The sequence below is a fragment of the Musa acuminata genome, chromosome BXJ1-3 (assembly GCF_036884655.1).
Source record: "Musa acuminata AAA Group cultivar baxijiao chromosome BXJ1-3, Cavendish_Baxijiao_AAA, whole genome shotgun sequence".
Classification (NCBI taxonomy): Eukaryota; Viridiplantae; Streptophyta; class Magnoliopsida; order Zingiberales; family Musaceae; genus Musa; species Musa acuminata.
In genome coordinates, this window is record NC_088329.1 from 42,377,970 (window position 1) to 42,393,182 (window position 15,213).

Below are 15,213 nucleotides of genomic sequence, written 5' to 3' on the forward strand. Positions count from 1 at the left end.
CTGACAAGAAAACATAATTTGCAACCGAAAGCTGTGAAGTTTACTGTTAAGTGTTTGAGCCTATCTCATGAAAAATGAAATTACAAGATTCTGACCACCTTCATTAGAGATATGAACATGGCAATGTTGTATATAGTATGTGTAAGTGTACATTCCTTTAAGCCCAGAAATAAAGAGATGGGCTAACTCATGTGTCTAAGTCTAAATAGCTACCTAGAACTCAAGTTCTCATGTACATGGTTCTTTGGGGAAGTCCAACTTACTACCATGACTACTTGTTTTTGAACTTTCGTTGTGCTTTTAGATCCACCACGATGATGGTGATGTTGTCCTTGCTTCCTTTCTTGAGAGCGAGCTTTGACAGGCAGTCTGCAGCAGCTTGAGCTGCAGGATCAGCTTGTTTACCCCTTGGAGTGGATGGTGGCACAGGACCATTCTTTTTGTGCCAGAGCAAGATCCGCCTGCGGGCTACATCGCACACCTCTTCGTTAGACATGACATCCCACAAGCCATCACTAGCAACAATAAGACATTCATCCTCTCTTGCACGTTGGACAAATGTAATTTCTGGTTCTGGAATGATCCATGGCTTCAGGTACCGATCCCCTGCATACGGCAGATCAATTAGTCACTGTTTTCAGGCTTTTAATCTATGCATGTAAGAAATAAGAGGACCAAACTCGTGGATATGAACCAGTGTTCGACAGCCCATGTGCAGATTTCCTTCTCAAGCGAAAGATATACATCACAATATCTGCTCATGTTTGTGATATGAATGTTATTCGTAATATACTGTACTGTAACATCACAACCACATCTCAGAGATCAGTATATCTGTCACCAATCCATGACCTAGTACTTTAGAATTTTAGCACAAATTCTATTCCAAGATGCTTTGAGTTAACTGAAGAAAGAAAACATAACTGAAACTGCAAAATATAGTAGCCCCGTTATTGGAACGCCCCATTATCAACAATTTTAGCATGAGATATACATAAAAAATAAGTGATGGCAGTTTTCAGCACAGGTAAGAATACTTCAGACTGATATGGAAGTGTTGGTCTTACAGAACCACCAAGTTCTAACATCACCAGGAAGCCATTTCAAGCCACATGAGCCTGCATGCTCTAGGGAAACATTGATCAAGTGAACATGCACATTGTTTGTCACACTCCATACACACAAAATCACAGCATTGGAAAATGGGCAAGAGGGAAGTTTATGTATCATGCATGACAAGGTTTTTTACTTCAAGGAAAAAACAAATGGAAAAATACAATCTATGGAATCCAGTGCCCTATAAATTAGGATGATTTTTATGTTATTTAAAAATGACAAAAAAATCAAATTTCATTCATGCATAAAGATGACTAGGTATTTTGCTACCTAGTAGTATTGTGAGGTTAGAAAATGAACAAATGCATAGTTTAGGACCACTGAAAAGCTCACAACAAAGTATAAGGGTGTTTTTGCCTATTTTTATATGGCATTTTTGCCTATTAGTATTGTTATATGGCATTTTTGCCTATTTTTCCTAGGTTAAGTCCATCATAATGCACAGATTGTTCATGATATTTGTTCTCACAATACAGAAATTGCAGATGTACCCTCCTCCTCAAAATAGACAAAATTAACTCTTGTTTTTCAGTGACCACCTATCTCTCTCACTATATATATATATGTATATGTGTATATATATACATATATATATATGTATGTATATATATATATATATATACATACATACATATATATACATACATACATATATACATATATATATACATACATATATACATATATATATACATACATATATATATATATATATGCACACACACACACACATTCACCAACTTTGGCAATAGCTCCTATATAATACAATGAATCAACAAGCTATTCATTAGGCTTGTTCAGCTTTCAATGTTTGAAGCTGATGTTTTGTTATGGGCATCCCAATGCAATTGAACTGTCATAAAGTTTGACAAAAACAAGCATGATCATCCACACTGTGCAAATAGAACAATCCAATTATTACAGAAAGGTAAACTTAATGAGTTAACTCCACTGCTAGTAACAGATTTATAAGAGAGAAAGATAAATACCAATTGAACGTGACATGGCAAGAACACCAAATACACGATATCCATTCCACTGTATGACCTTACCACCCTGAGCCTCGATCCTTGTATACTCATCTTCCCTGTTAGGCTAAAGTATACAGTAGAAAATTGGCTTGTAGTAGAATAAATTTTAAATGTAATCTTGGAGATCCATAGTATTAAAGTTTAAAACATAATCTTACTTTATGATCCACTGATAGAGGCATTGGTTGTTTGCCACGGCAAAGTACTGCCCTTGAATCCCCACAGTTTGCAATGATAATGTGTGATGAGGAGATAACAGCAACCACAGCTGTCGATCCTACAGTGTCTGGGGCAACAGGTTCTAATGGTACATTAGGACAAGGCAGGTTACCTTCGTTGGGTGCTTCGGCTGTGCTTCCCATATTTCCTCTGCTTCCTTTCCCTCCAACCTCATCATCAATTTTCTGGAAGCAAGCAACGAAGACCTTCTCCCACTTCCTCTTCCAATTGCTACAACTTGTGCCTCCCGAATCTTTAACCAAACTCCTCAATTGGTCTATCAACACAAGATGGAGATGCTCACGACAGTAGTTAGCGACCTGTAATATTAGAACAAAAGGCAGCATAAGAACCAAAGATCTTTGAAGTTTTCACTCAGGAAATTGGACAGCAACCAACCGTGGAATTGAATGTTCTGACCAAAACGTGAGTACCTGGGCACCCCCATGGCCATCATATACACCAAAGAAGTGCAATGGCAGGCGGATCACATCTGGGTCTAAGCCATCCACAATCTGATCACCGGTAAGCAACCGAAGTGGGACTTCGAAAAAATTAGGCACAACAACCACAGCATCCTCCATCTCCGGCCTTCGCCCACAAATCGTTATGCATCCCCAAAGGGGCAAACTTTCCATCAAGAACATGCTCTGCGAGCGGCCGGCGCCACCACCTGAACGGCTTTGTGGGGTTCCGTACTCAACAACAGGTGTTATGGCCGCATCAGGATCAACCATGCTTACGGCTAGGAGTTCCACTGAAGCCGACACCGGCACAATCTCAACAAGGCTGTTTCCTGCATCAACAGAGGAAGGCGTCCCCATCTCACAAGAAGAGTCAGAAACCGAGAACTCGTGCATTGCGCAGCTTATGCTGCTTCTATCGCTAACGACAGAACAAGAGCTTTCGACCGACAATCCAGGCTCGACGGATGTTGAGTCCTCCATGTCACTCTCCGTAATCGGATCATCCCCGCCCCCGTCCTCCTCCAAAGCAGCCGTCGGCGCTGCCGCCTCGATTTGCTCAACAACACCGACCGAATCAGAACCAGATGCTGCCATGGGACCCGAGAGGAGGTGCTCAGCTTCTTCGGCAGTTCGTTTGCGGTGAGCGATCTCGACTGCAGCGTCGCAGAGCGAACTGCCTACCCCGGATGGCAAAGAAAGCGCGGGAGGCATCTCATCCATCCACTCCCCCACCTCCCCCACAAGCGCTGTGGTCGCGGTGAAGCCAGTCACTGCGAGACGTGGCGCGTGTCGACCTCACGAGTCACGCGCACATCCCTAACTTTGTCGAAGATCCGTTCCCGCCGCCGCGGCCTCGTCGCTCTCTAATTCACGGGTCACGCGGCGTTGCCTCCCGTGCCCCAGAGACCATGACAGCACCATCCAACCAACCCCCTTCCTGTATCAGAGGAAGGATTATATTAGACTGGAAACAACAATTACAAGCGACCCAAACAAATCGAGGCAGTCTCCCTACTCAATCAGGGCACTCACCAGCATACACCCAAAGAAGATAAAGGAAAGGAATTGATGTGTGGCTATGTTCCCCAAAACGAATCTCACTGCTGAGAGGTCGAATATAAGCAGCACAAAAGGATGGGGTGGGCGAAATCGAGAACCTTTGCATTATCATCTCTATTGCACAAGAAAACGCTCCGGTGGGGGTGCTCGGCATTGTCTCAGTTCCCTGGATCTGATGGAGGCTCCATTGTCTCGATAATGAGAAGGAGATGTGGAACTTTGACAAACAAGAGATGCACAGCAGAGAGAGACGGAGAGAGAGAGAGAGATGTCCGAGGAAGCCGATGTGGGAGCGTGAAACGGCCTGTTGGATCCAATCCCTTGTACCGAATCCCCCAGAAACTCTCTCTTGTGGGCTCGTCTCGACACGTGTCCCTTCTCGGACCGCGGAAGGGCCCCGCGAGAGCTCGCGTGTTCCTCTTCTCTGTGTGGGGCCCGCGGCTGCTCACGTTTTCGCTGCACGGTTGCGGGCCCCAGTCCCATCGGGTCCGCGTGTTCCGAGGACAGTCATCTCTCCTGCTGGATGCTCACCACGTGGCCACGATAGGAAACTTCACCGAATCGGATCCCATACTTCGCGCAGCCGGACGAACGAATCACGTGACCATGTGGTCAGCGGTCTCTTACCTTCCACTGCGGCCACCGTAACCAGTAGAGGAAGTAGCGGGGGCCCACATTTGACGTCCCTGACGTGGACGAAGTGATTACCGGTAGGGAAGACTCACGGCACGAGTCAAAGAGTCGGATTTGAAGGCGCCAGTGACCGGAAAAAAAGCTGTAGTATGACTGAAACACCCCTGAAGATTTCAGGGGTGATTTTGGTCGTCCAAAGACTAATGGATCATTAACATCTCTTAATGTATCTATTTGTACACGATTAGGATGCTTTTGTCTTCTCCAATCATTTCTTTCTGATGATTACTACTGAAGCATTATTGTGCCGTCACTCGTAATAGCCGAGAGTTCTGTCATGTCCATGGAGAGAGCAATTAGATGTAATGTGTAATTACCAGCTCCTTTCAACATATCCATGCACCGGTGCAGGCCCGATTGTGCCCTGAGCTTCGTCCTAGCTTCAGACGCCCTCTTCCCTCAGCTCTCCACTGTGTCCGTCATAGACTTCCGTGGCGTCCCCACGTTTGGTTTGCTCATCGTCATCTCGTGGTCAGCAGAAACCAGCACGAACTTCCATTAGCATCTGATGTGAAGCTTCAGCTAAGCGTGGCATTTGTAATGGTGATGCCTACGAAAACGGATTGACGAGAGATCTGGCTCGCCGTAACTGTGTTGCCCGTTGCTTCTGTAGCTGCTTCTGCTGGTGGCAGTGCCGTCGCTGCCGATGGAGCTCGATTCATAAGCATGCCCAAGATTCCTCAGCCGGTTCAACTCCGGCAGCACCACCTTCCCAAGATCCGGCCGGTCTTCCTCCTCAATTCTGCGCACTTCAGAGCGAGCTTGGCGAACCCGAGCGTCTCCTCCACTGGCCAGTCCTTCACGGTGGCGTCGAGCATCTCCATGAAGGTTCCCCTCTCGATGGCTCTCTCCACCGGATGCGTGAGGCCCATCGGCGGGTTGGCGGTGATGATCTGGAGAAGCAGGATGCCGAATGAGTATATGTCGGATTTAGTGCCGAGCATGCCCGTCTGCTGGTACTCCGGGTTGATGTAGCAAAAGGTGCCGGCGGTGGATGTCATCAGGTACCGGCTGACTTGGTTGGCGACCGACGGCGGGACCAGGCGCGCCAGGCCGACGTTGCTCATCTTTCTCAAGTAGTTGCGGTCGAGGAGGATGTTGGCCGGCTTGAGGTCCCGATGAACCAGCGGCTCTGGCTTGGCCTGGTGCAGAAAGAGCAGAGCGGTGGCGATCTCAGCAGCAACCTTGCCTCACCGGAAGGTGCGGTCCTCAAAGCTTCCGTTGTCCATCTTACTATTTTCTTAGCGCGACTTACTTGATTGAGTCATCAGGATCTGAGAGTTGAGAGTTGGCCGAAACGGGCGGTAGTAGGTGGAGTTCTCGCCGTCCGTACGGTTGTCGGCTTCCCTTTCGATATGGCATACACTGCACAAAACTCTGGTGCCAGTTTGGTTACGTATGTAAGTACGTCAGGATTCCTAAACTTCCAGCAAATGAAAGCAGAGACTTCTTTGTCTTCGTCACAACAATAATTCCATGGATTACAAGGTTTGCATTGCAGAGGCTTCGGAGAAACGTAGATACTTCATCAGTGCATTTCTGCTGGAGGCACCAACAACGATGTCGTGGACGTAGTTTGCGTTGATGTAGTCGATGATGGCCTTGGAGATATCACTGTCTTCCAGTACTACCTCCGCATCTGCTCCTGAAGACCATCGACAAAGATCACGCAGCTCTGAGCTTTGAAGGTTTTGTTTGCTGATCGATTTGGAGCAAGAGAAAGAGTAGACCTGAAAGGTTACCCACCCCTTTCCGAGCGTATCATCCCCTGTAGGGGAGAAACAATTGTGATATCTCATTCTCCGACTGTTCCCGGGCGGCGTCCGAGTTGGTTTCGGCTGCAGCACCCGTCAACAATGATTCATCGGCAACGTAGCAGGAGCAGAGGTCGGAAGAAGAAGGTGTTAGGTGAGGTGAACTAGGTGTTGTGTGAGCGAGTAAAGAGGGAAGGGTACCTATGGTTGGGCTTGGCTTCGACGTGAACGAGGATGAGGGCGTCGTTGCCATGGAGAACATGGTCGACGGTCCGTTTCACCGCCTGCTGGCTGTTCTTGTCTTTGTCGATGGTCACCACCGTCGACGCCGACGGACGCCCGTCATCGTTGCCTTAACCGCCGAGCATTTCCGCACTTGTTCCCGAAGATGATGAGACGAAGACGACAGCGATGATGGAGAAGAAAGGCGACAGCTTCCTGCCTCTCTCTCTCTCTCTCTCTCTCTCTTGGTTGACATAATTATCGAACTCGGGTAATCGGGTCGGATCTCTAACCGCCTCGCTGCTTGTCACAGCCTCTATATAAGGATAAAACTTCTATTTATCGGATCCGGGTAATCGGGTCGGATATCCAACTGCCTCAAACAATCCCATGTTTCCTCGCTCCTCGACGCAAGCCACGGGCGGAAGCCACAGCAATCCCATGGTCGCTGCCGCTCCCTTCCCTATCGGAGCAGACGGCGAGCCGACAGTTACCCCGGACCTCGACGCTTCCTTTGCTCGATCATTGATTGCCGCATTCCATCCTCCAGCAACGGCGTCGTCGATGGCCACTCCAATCCGCCGCAAGGGTTTTCTTGCTTGATAAAGAAATATTGTTCCTTGATCGAACCAACATCTTGCTTGAATCATAATCTTGGATCGTCTCGGCGCTCAAAGGACGGTCTCGACTTCCAAGAGGTTAGTGATATTAGCATCGAAGAAAGGTTTCATTTGTCCTGTGCAGTGTCCGTTATTAGAGTAATCATGCTTTCAAGAGATTACTGTCTTGTAGTTTACAACCCATTCTCTGTATAGCTGTGCTTCCTTCCTGCTTTATTGCTTCTTTTTGTAGCTATTTATCTGAGGTAAACATACATTGTTGAGTTAATGTCTTTTTTTCTAGCACCAAAATGTACTTATTACCAAAGGAGCAAAACTTTTAGCTTTGATTCAGCCTACTTAGCCCCAATCAGGTTCTTATATTCATTAGGAGTAATAGGACTATGTCCATTTCATGTGGTAAAAAAGGTCAATTTGGATTTTTGAATTGTTGACAAACAAATCACAGTTCTACTTCAGATATGCATTTCTCCATAGAATAATAGTGCTTGATCTGAGGTTGGAAAATGTTAGCTCAGTGTTAAAGTTGGTTTGTAGACTGGTATTGATCACTGCACCAAGCCAATTTATGATTCCCAGTAATTGCATCATGCAAACTCTTGGACAGAATTTTCTAAGAGTATGTTTACCTTTCATGAGCAGAGGACTGAGGGTTTATCATTAATCACATCTCTGGTAAAACAGACATATATTGCAGGGGTTTGCTGGAGAAGCACCTTATGCTATATTGTCATCACTTGGAGCCTCTACTACTAGTTTGATTGTCAGCAATTTTATTATTTTGGGGTGGGGGGGGGGGGGGGGTGTAGTTATTTTAATTCTCAAATGATCAATCTTGGGTAATAGCCATCTCTAAGGTCATTAACCAGCAATGCTATTGATGCTTTGGTTTTTGTCACCTATTTCCATACAGTATGGCCTTTGCACACAGGCTATATATGCATGGCTTGTTCTGTCACCTATTTCCAAACACCAGATTGTTTGTGTAATAAGTGGTTCTTTCTATCTTGACATTTATGTTGGTGATGTTTCTTGACACATTTTTTGGTTTTGCAATTGTTAGGGTAATTTCTCATCAGCACTGCAAAGTAGGAAGTTTTAGTTGAAGGTTTGATAGTTTCTGCAATAATACATGAGAGAGGCTTTGGTGCATGAGGATTCCATTGATGTAGGATCTGTGGTGGATTCATGCCTCTAACCTAATTACCTTTGCTAGCAAAGAGGTTTTTGTGACTAAAAACCAGTCCATGAGGGTCTCATTGATGTAGGATCTAGGTTGTATCAATGTCCATGGTCTTGAAGAGAGATTATTTATGTTACTTGAGTCCTGATCACTCAAATTGCAAATCAGCAATTTTAGTGTAGCACACAAGAAAACATTGAAATCAAGAAGAGCAGTGGGTCTATGGTTTGCTGTTGTTGATACAGGTAGTAGCATATCATCAAGACTGATGAGCCTTGACTTGGTAATAAAATGATATATACAGTATATTCTCAAGATACAAGGAAACAAATGTAGGCTCACAAGAAATACTATGGTTTATGTTTGTTGTCAATGATCAATTATCATTGATCTGTCTGACCTAATGCAGGTCACAATTGCATCTCAAACCCTGAAGTTTCATGAACTTGAGTTTTTTTGGAAACTGTGAATTTTTTACACTGTATTGACATGAATGAGGTTCACAAGGCTGAGCTTCACATCTATTAGCATATTTAATTAGAAGGAATAAGTGCTTGGAATGTTGTTCATGCTTAATGTCTTACCTTGCAATGAATCCTCTGCTCTTCTCTCACATTTTTCTACTCTCTGTCTTCTCCTTGAGAAAGAACACATGAAAGCTGCCTGGTTTTGCAATGTGGGCTTCGCAAGCAGTCTGTACTTCACCAGATTAAGTTGCTGATGGTTTGTCCGGTTGGATTACATGGTAGTTTCTTGGATAGCCAGATGAATCAGATCGAGGACATCGACATGAAGAAAGAGAGCACTCTAAAGCATCACTCAGTCACAGGTTCTGTTTCCTAAACCAAACTTGGAATCGTATTTTTTCTAATCAAAACATGTGTTCGAGTGTTCCTTCTTCATGTTGTCAGTGATGCAAAGAGATGAAGATAAAGGTGGTCGGCTGACATGGTCTGTTGTTGATGGAGAACCAAGTATCTCCTGGTAGCCAAAGCAACTCCTGTGAAGCTTTTCTCTAGTGGAACCGAGCGGGGGTCCAAAAACGGTCCCTTCCTTCCTCTCTTTCCAAAAGTTGGAAGGAGATGACCAAAAAAACCCACTTGCACCAGAGGAAAGAAGATAAGATTTTGCAGTGCCCGAGAAATAGTAGAAAGATTTCTTAGTACCAGCATTGATCTGATCCTGTGAGCTCCACGGCTCAGGCATATCTTTGTGAGCTGTCTCATCAAGCCTGAGGCGAAAAGTGGCATCAGAAGCTGGAACCTCTTTGAGGACACAGAAGAAACTTTTGATCCCCTCCTCATGAACAAATCCACCGCAAAAGTAGGTTCTCCTGCAAAATGATCAGACGGGAAAGCCGTCACAGGAGCTCTTTCGATGGGATGCAAGGGGTGAGACAAAGCTGCGAATGGATTGGATGTCGGACACATGTGATCCATCTCCTGCAGGCTCTGATCCCCAAGGGGATCTCAAAGTATCCATCTCCCATGTCTCTTCCTTCGAGACCTATTCCTGTGCATCGACCGACATGTGAGATCTTTGAGACCAGCGACACCATCCTCCCATCATGGCCGGCTTGCTTCCATGCACGTGCGCTCCGGCACAACGAAGCTATCTATCTGCTGCAGCTGACATTGTTGCCGGCTTGGCCTCGAAGTGTGATTATGGACCGACGCAAAGATTCACATGGATCGGTTCTGCTAAGGGTCTTCCTACATCAATGTGGTTCTGCAAGAAGCGTGCATCTGATTGTGGTAGTAAAGGTGAAGATTTGTTTTGGAGATCGATTAACAGTACATGCATCAGAATGCAACCAAAAGTTTCAATGATTCGACAAATCTACAGCAAGTTGGCTTCACTGCAGAGCAAAGAGGTCATCTTATCTCCTCAACGTCTTATCCAAACTCAAAAAGTCATCTTCTCCTCCTCTGTTCGAATGGTTTTTAACACCCACCTCCTCTAGTGACTATGGTAGGCACTGACTTATGAGATTTGACAACAGCTACTAATAGGTCATGGCAGCTATCAGCTGGATGCTCTGTCTCTGATCATTGCAGATTGCAATCCAGATAACATTTTCCTACTTGAAAAGATGGCATAAGTAACATGGATGAACAGAGCTTGGCCTGCAATGATTGAGTCCATCGTGGTACCGATGACAATCTAACATGAATGTTACGAGTAGCAGCTGATGGAGTTATCAGGAAAGCGTATGACGCAGTATTCCGATATGCTTTTGTTTTCCTCCTCCATTTTAGTTTGTTTCGAGCAAGACAAGACTAAAGGCTAACTTTCTCTGTCACCTGTTTCACAGGGTCTGCTCTGTGCTCGCTACGCTCCGAGGGTTGTAGTGTTAGATCCCAGCATGATGGAAACCGAGTCGGTCGTCCATGGCGATCGCAGAGGGCTCTTCTTTTGAAGCTATCTCTTGTTGGACCCCATGGGCAATTGCAGTCCCCTTTCATCTGCTGGATCTACCTCGAAAAGTAGAAGAAAACAGTGGTTAGCATTCGAGCCCTGCGCAAATGGAGGCTTTCGTGGTGACGACTGGTTGTCGTCACACCTTCCCGGTGGTGGGGGAGATGAGACTCCTCCGACCACATGCAGTGTGTGGGTTTGGAGTGAAAACACAGAGGAGCTTTCTTCTTGTTCTAAGACAAGTTGCGAAGATGTTGGCCCACGACACATGGAGGTGAGATGGTCGACGGCCATATGCCACTGGCTGCGGGACTTCGTTACAGCAACCAAAGCACAAGCGCAGAAGAAGAAGAAGAAGAAGAAGAAGAAGAAGAAGAAGAAGATGATGATGATGATGATGCTGATGATGATATATATATATATATATATATATATATATATATATATATATATATATATATATATATATATATATATATATATATATATATATATATATATATATATATATATATCCTCCAATTAAGCTTTGAAAGTGACAAATTTGTTTTTTTTATAAAAGTATTTATATTTTTTTTATTTTTTTAGTTGATTAACTGTCATTCAAATTCGATTCAGAACAATTTTTTTATAATAATAATAATTATTATTATTATTATTTTTATATCAAGTTCTCTATCAATCTCTTCATGCTGACTATGAAATAGGATTTTGGATATTGATGTGATCGAATGATAAGAAATCTTTTCGTCTTAAAGAATCTCTTAAAAATGCAAGAGAAAGGATAAGAAATTGGAGAAGGAAAAGTCATCTCAATAATAAATCATTTAAAAGGCAGTCTAAAACGCTTAGCTTCGAAGACTTTTTCTTTCCCTTGTCCCTCAAAAAACACCTTTTTAGCACGCCATCATCTTGATGATCGATGAAGAAGATGTTCAAGAACAATCCCAAATTTGACTTGCGGCGATTACATAAGATTAAGTCAATAAACAGTATTTTACGGTTTGAATAAACAAGTCAATGATTGCTCCGTAGCATACATGAAACTATAATGGATCAGAGCGTGTGATCTGAGACAAAGTTCGTGACTCTCATCACCGAGCTGAGCACTCGACGATCGGGCGGCGGATAGGATTCGGTGAATCTATCATATTAATTGACCAGCCACACACAAAAAATGCCTCTTCCCAAAGTCAACTCCACGGGTAGAGTCAACCTGCACCCAGGAAACATGAAACCATGTCAGGTTTGACAAATGTGATGATTGCTGTGGCTTCAAGAAAGTCAAAGTCAAAATGATGCACGCTTGCAAGCGGGGAAGTCAACTGCGGGACGTGCCACCATCTTCTTGTTAGAGTAGATTGGAATCCGAATCATTAGATATTTAATTAGAACAAAAAACACTAATCTTTGTTTGATCACCATCTTTTTGTCATGACCATCAGAAATTTAATTTTTTTAGGATTTAAATTTATAATTTTATCAAAATATTTACCAATTGGATTAATATTTTAAAATTAAGATCAATTCCATTCAATCTAAATCGGTCAATTAAATAAAAAATTCTCTCAAATTAGAATAATTTATAATCTTTAAAGTCAAATTATTAATAAATCAATTTGGACCAAATTAATTAATTTGATTTAAATTTTCGATTAAATTTAAACACACCTAATACCGCCAATACGAATCCATGGACTCCACCTTCTTCATTGTTCATAGGCATCTCTCTCTCTCTCTCTCTCTCTCTCTCTCTCTCTCTCTCTCTCTCTCTATGAATCCATGGACACCACCTTCTTCATTGTTCATAGGCCTCTCTCTCTCTCTCGCTCTCTCTCCCCCATTTGCGGAGACTACCAAACAAAAGAAGTCGACGGCCCACTGCTCTCCTCAGTTTCCTTTTTATTTCTTTCTACTGTTGTTTTCTTGTATCATCTCCCCACATAGTACAGGAAAAGACCAGCCCCAAAGATCTTCTTTGCACCCCTACAGATCTCTCCCCACGTTCCTCTTCGCCTTTTATATGACAAGCCATCCTCACCCTCTACTCCACACACACACACACACACACACTCTCTCTCTCTCTCTGAGATCGACGACAAACATATCACAGGACGATGATCTTCTTACCCAGGACCAGCTTCATGTTCTCCTCGGTGGTGGTCGTGTTCCTTGTGGGCGGCCTGCTGTCCATAGTTGGGCAGCACAAGCCGGGGCCTGCTGTTTCATTGCTCCAGGAGATCCACTCCCTGAAGCTGAATTCCACGGTGTGCGTCGACCCCGAGGCCGTCGACCGCGCTTCCACAGACTTCGGGCTGATTACGCGAGCCGTTCCTGCGGCGGTGTTCCGCCCGTCGTCGGACAGCGACATAGCGGCGTTGGTGGGGTTCTCGTACGCGTCGGCTCGGCCGTTCGGGATAGCCCCGCGAGGCCGTGGCCACTCGGTCAGGGGGCAGGCGCTAGCCCGCGACGGCGTGGTGGTCGACATGGGTGCGCTGAGGGGCGACGGCCAGGGTCGGATACGTGTGTGCGGGGAAGGGTGCCGGCCGAGCTATGTGGACGCCGGTGGCGAGCAGTTATGGATTGACGTCCTGCGGGAGACCATGAAGCATGGGCTTGCACCCCGCTCCTGGACCGACTACTTGTACCTCACCGTGGGCGGCACCCTCTCGAATGCCGGCATCAGTGGCCAGACCTTCCTGTATGGTCCCCAGATCTCCAACGTGTATGAACTGGATGTCATCACCGGTACGAATCATTTCTCCTCTGCTTCACCTAATCATCCACTGTTCCATCTGTAACGTTCGGGAACGAATGATCATGTCGATCAGGAAAGGGAGAGACGGTGACATGCTCGGAGCAGCACGAAGCAGACCTGTTCTTTGCAGTTCTGGGAGGTCTGGCCCAGTTCGGGATCATCACGAGAGCTCGGATCGCTATAGAGCCAGCTCCAACAATGGTACGCATGCATCGATCCAGATGAGTGCAAGAAACGTGGTCTCATTCAGTGAGTTTCGATCCTGCAGGTAAGATGGGTGCGGCTGATCTACAAAGACTTTGCAGCTTTCACCAGCGATCAGGAGAGACTGATTTCACTGGAGAAGAAGAAGGGGTTCAACTACGTAGAAGGTTCGGTGATAATGGCCGATAGCCTCACCGATAACTGGAGATCATCGTTCTATGTAGAAGAGGATATCACAAGGATCTCAAGGTTGGCAGCACAGTATGGTGCAGTCTACTGCTTGGAAGGAGCCAAGTACTATGACCACGCTACGGCATCTTCCATCGATCAGGTGGTAAACCGATGTTGGAAATGTAGAATTCCTTCGTTCTGATGTTGAATTTGGAACCTGTTCGATGCTTCCTGTTGCCAGGAACTCAGATCGGTGGTGGATGATCTGAGGTACTTGCCAGGGTTCGAGTTCAGGAACGATGTCAGCTACATGCACTTCCTCAACCGAGTGCGGGAAGGAGAGACGAAGCTTCAGTCCAGGGGCCTCTGGAACGTGCCCCATCCGTGGCTCAACATGTTGATTCCCAGTTCCAGAATACTGGAGTTCGATCGAGGGGTCTTCAAGAGCATCCTCAAGCACAACAACTCGGTGGGTCCGATCCTAATCTGCGCCATGAACAGGAACAAGTGCGTACGACTTCTTCATGCATCAAACTCATTTCCACATGCACATGACGAGAGTGTGGCGGATGCAGGTGGGATCAGAGGACGTCGGCCGTCGTTCCCGACGAAGAGGTGTTCTACGCGATAGGACTGTTGCGGTCCGGCATGGACGGGTGGAAGAATTTGGAGGAGCAAAACGACGAGATACTGCGGTTCTGCGACGACGCCGGAATAAGCTACAGACAGTACTTGCCTCATTACACGTCTCTTGCGGACTGGAGGAAGCATTTCGGGGCGAAATGGGATGTGTTTGTGGAGAGGAAGATGAGATATGATCCGAGAGCATTGTTATCTCCTGGCCAGCGTATATTTACCTCCTCCTTTGCTCAACATCAATCCATGTAAATACCAGCATGAATACCTTAAAAGATTAGCATATTTCTCTCAAAGAGGATGTAAGAGAGAAGCTCAAGATTTCCTTTTCTTGGGGATAATGTAAATATCTTTGTGGTTTCTGTAGCACCCAACTGGAGTGATCTACTACTCAAATCACAGGTCAAAGACTTCCTCCGATATATTGTACACAAATGATGTGGCGTTGACTTGGTTCGAGCATCATATAATCCGTATGAAGTTGTCTGGCACAGTCAAACTACTTGTTTCCTGATCATAGAGATGGATAATTGAATGGAAACAGAGGATAGCAAGCAAAAGAAGGATCTCACAGTCTCATGATTCAAGCTTCTGAAATGTCCATTAGTAACAACTGAGCAAGACACTTAAGATTTCAATCAGTGCTGTCTAGTGTTTATGCA

At 45.3% G+C, this 15,213-nt stretch overlaps 2 protein-coding genes and 1 pseudogene across 2 annotated transcripts; 1 reads left to right on the top strand and 2 right to left on the bottom strand.

Moving 5' to 3' along the window:
• Window positions 1–17: 17 nt before the first annotated feature.
• LOC103978748 (probable protein phosphatase 2C 6) lies at window positions 18–4,171 on the bottom strand. The gene is made up of 5 exons (XM_009394659.3): window positions 3,866–4,171; window positions 2,801–3,770; window positions 2,306–2,686; window positions 2,106–2,211; window positions 18–606 (listed from the first exon to the last, which is right to left on the bottom strand). The coding sequence occupies exons 2-5, from the start codon at window positions 3,551–3,553 to the stop codon at window positions 272–274; spliced, it is 1,575 nt and encodes a 524-aa protein (XP_009392934.2). The 5' UTR covers window positions 3,554–3,770; window positions 3,866–4,171; the 3' UTR covers window positions 18–271.
• Window positions 4,172–5,107: 936 nt separating this feature from the next.
• On the bottom strand, window positions 5,108–6,384 carry LOC135638973 (U-box domain-containing protein 34-like; annotated as a pseudogene).
• A 6,396-nt stretch (window positions 6,385–12,780) lies between these two features.
• LOC135632243 (cytokinin dehydrogenase 6-like) lies at window positions 12,781–15,168 on the top strand. The gene is made up of 5 exons (XM_065140646.1): window positions 12,781–13,530; window positions 13,614–13,741; window positions 13,809–14,075; window positions 14,157–14,422; window positions 14,491–15,168. Exons 1-5 carry the CDS (start codon window positions 12,900–12,902, stop codon window positions 14,801–14,803), a joined length of 1,605 nt encoding a protein of 534 aa, XP_064996718.1. The 5' UTR covers window positions 12,781–12,899; the 3' UTR covers window positions 14,804–15,168.
• The last annotated feature ends 45 nt before the right edge of the window (window positions 15,169–15,213 follow it).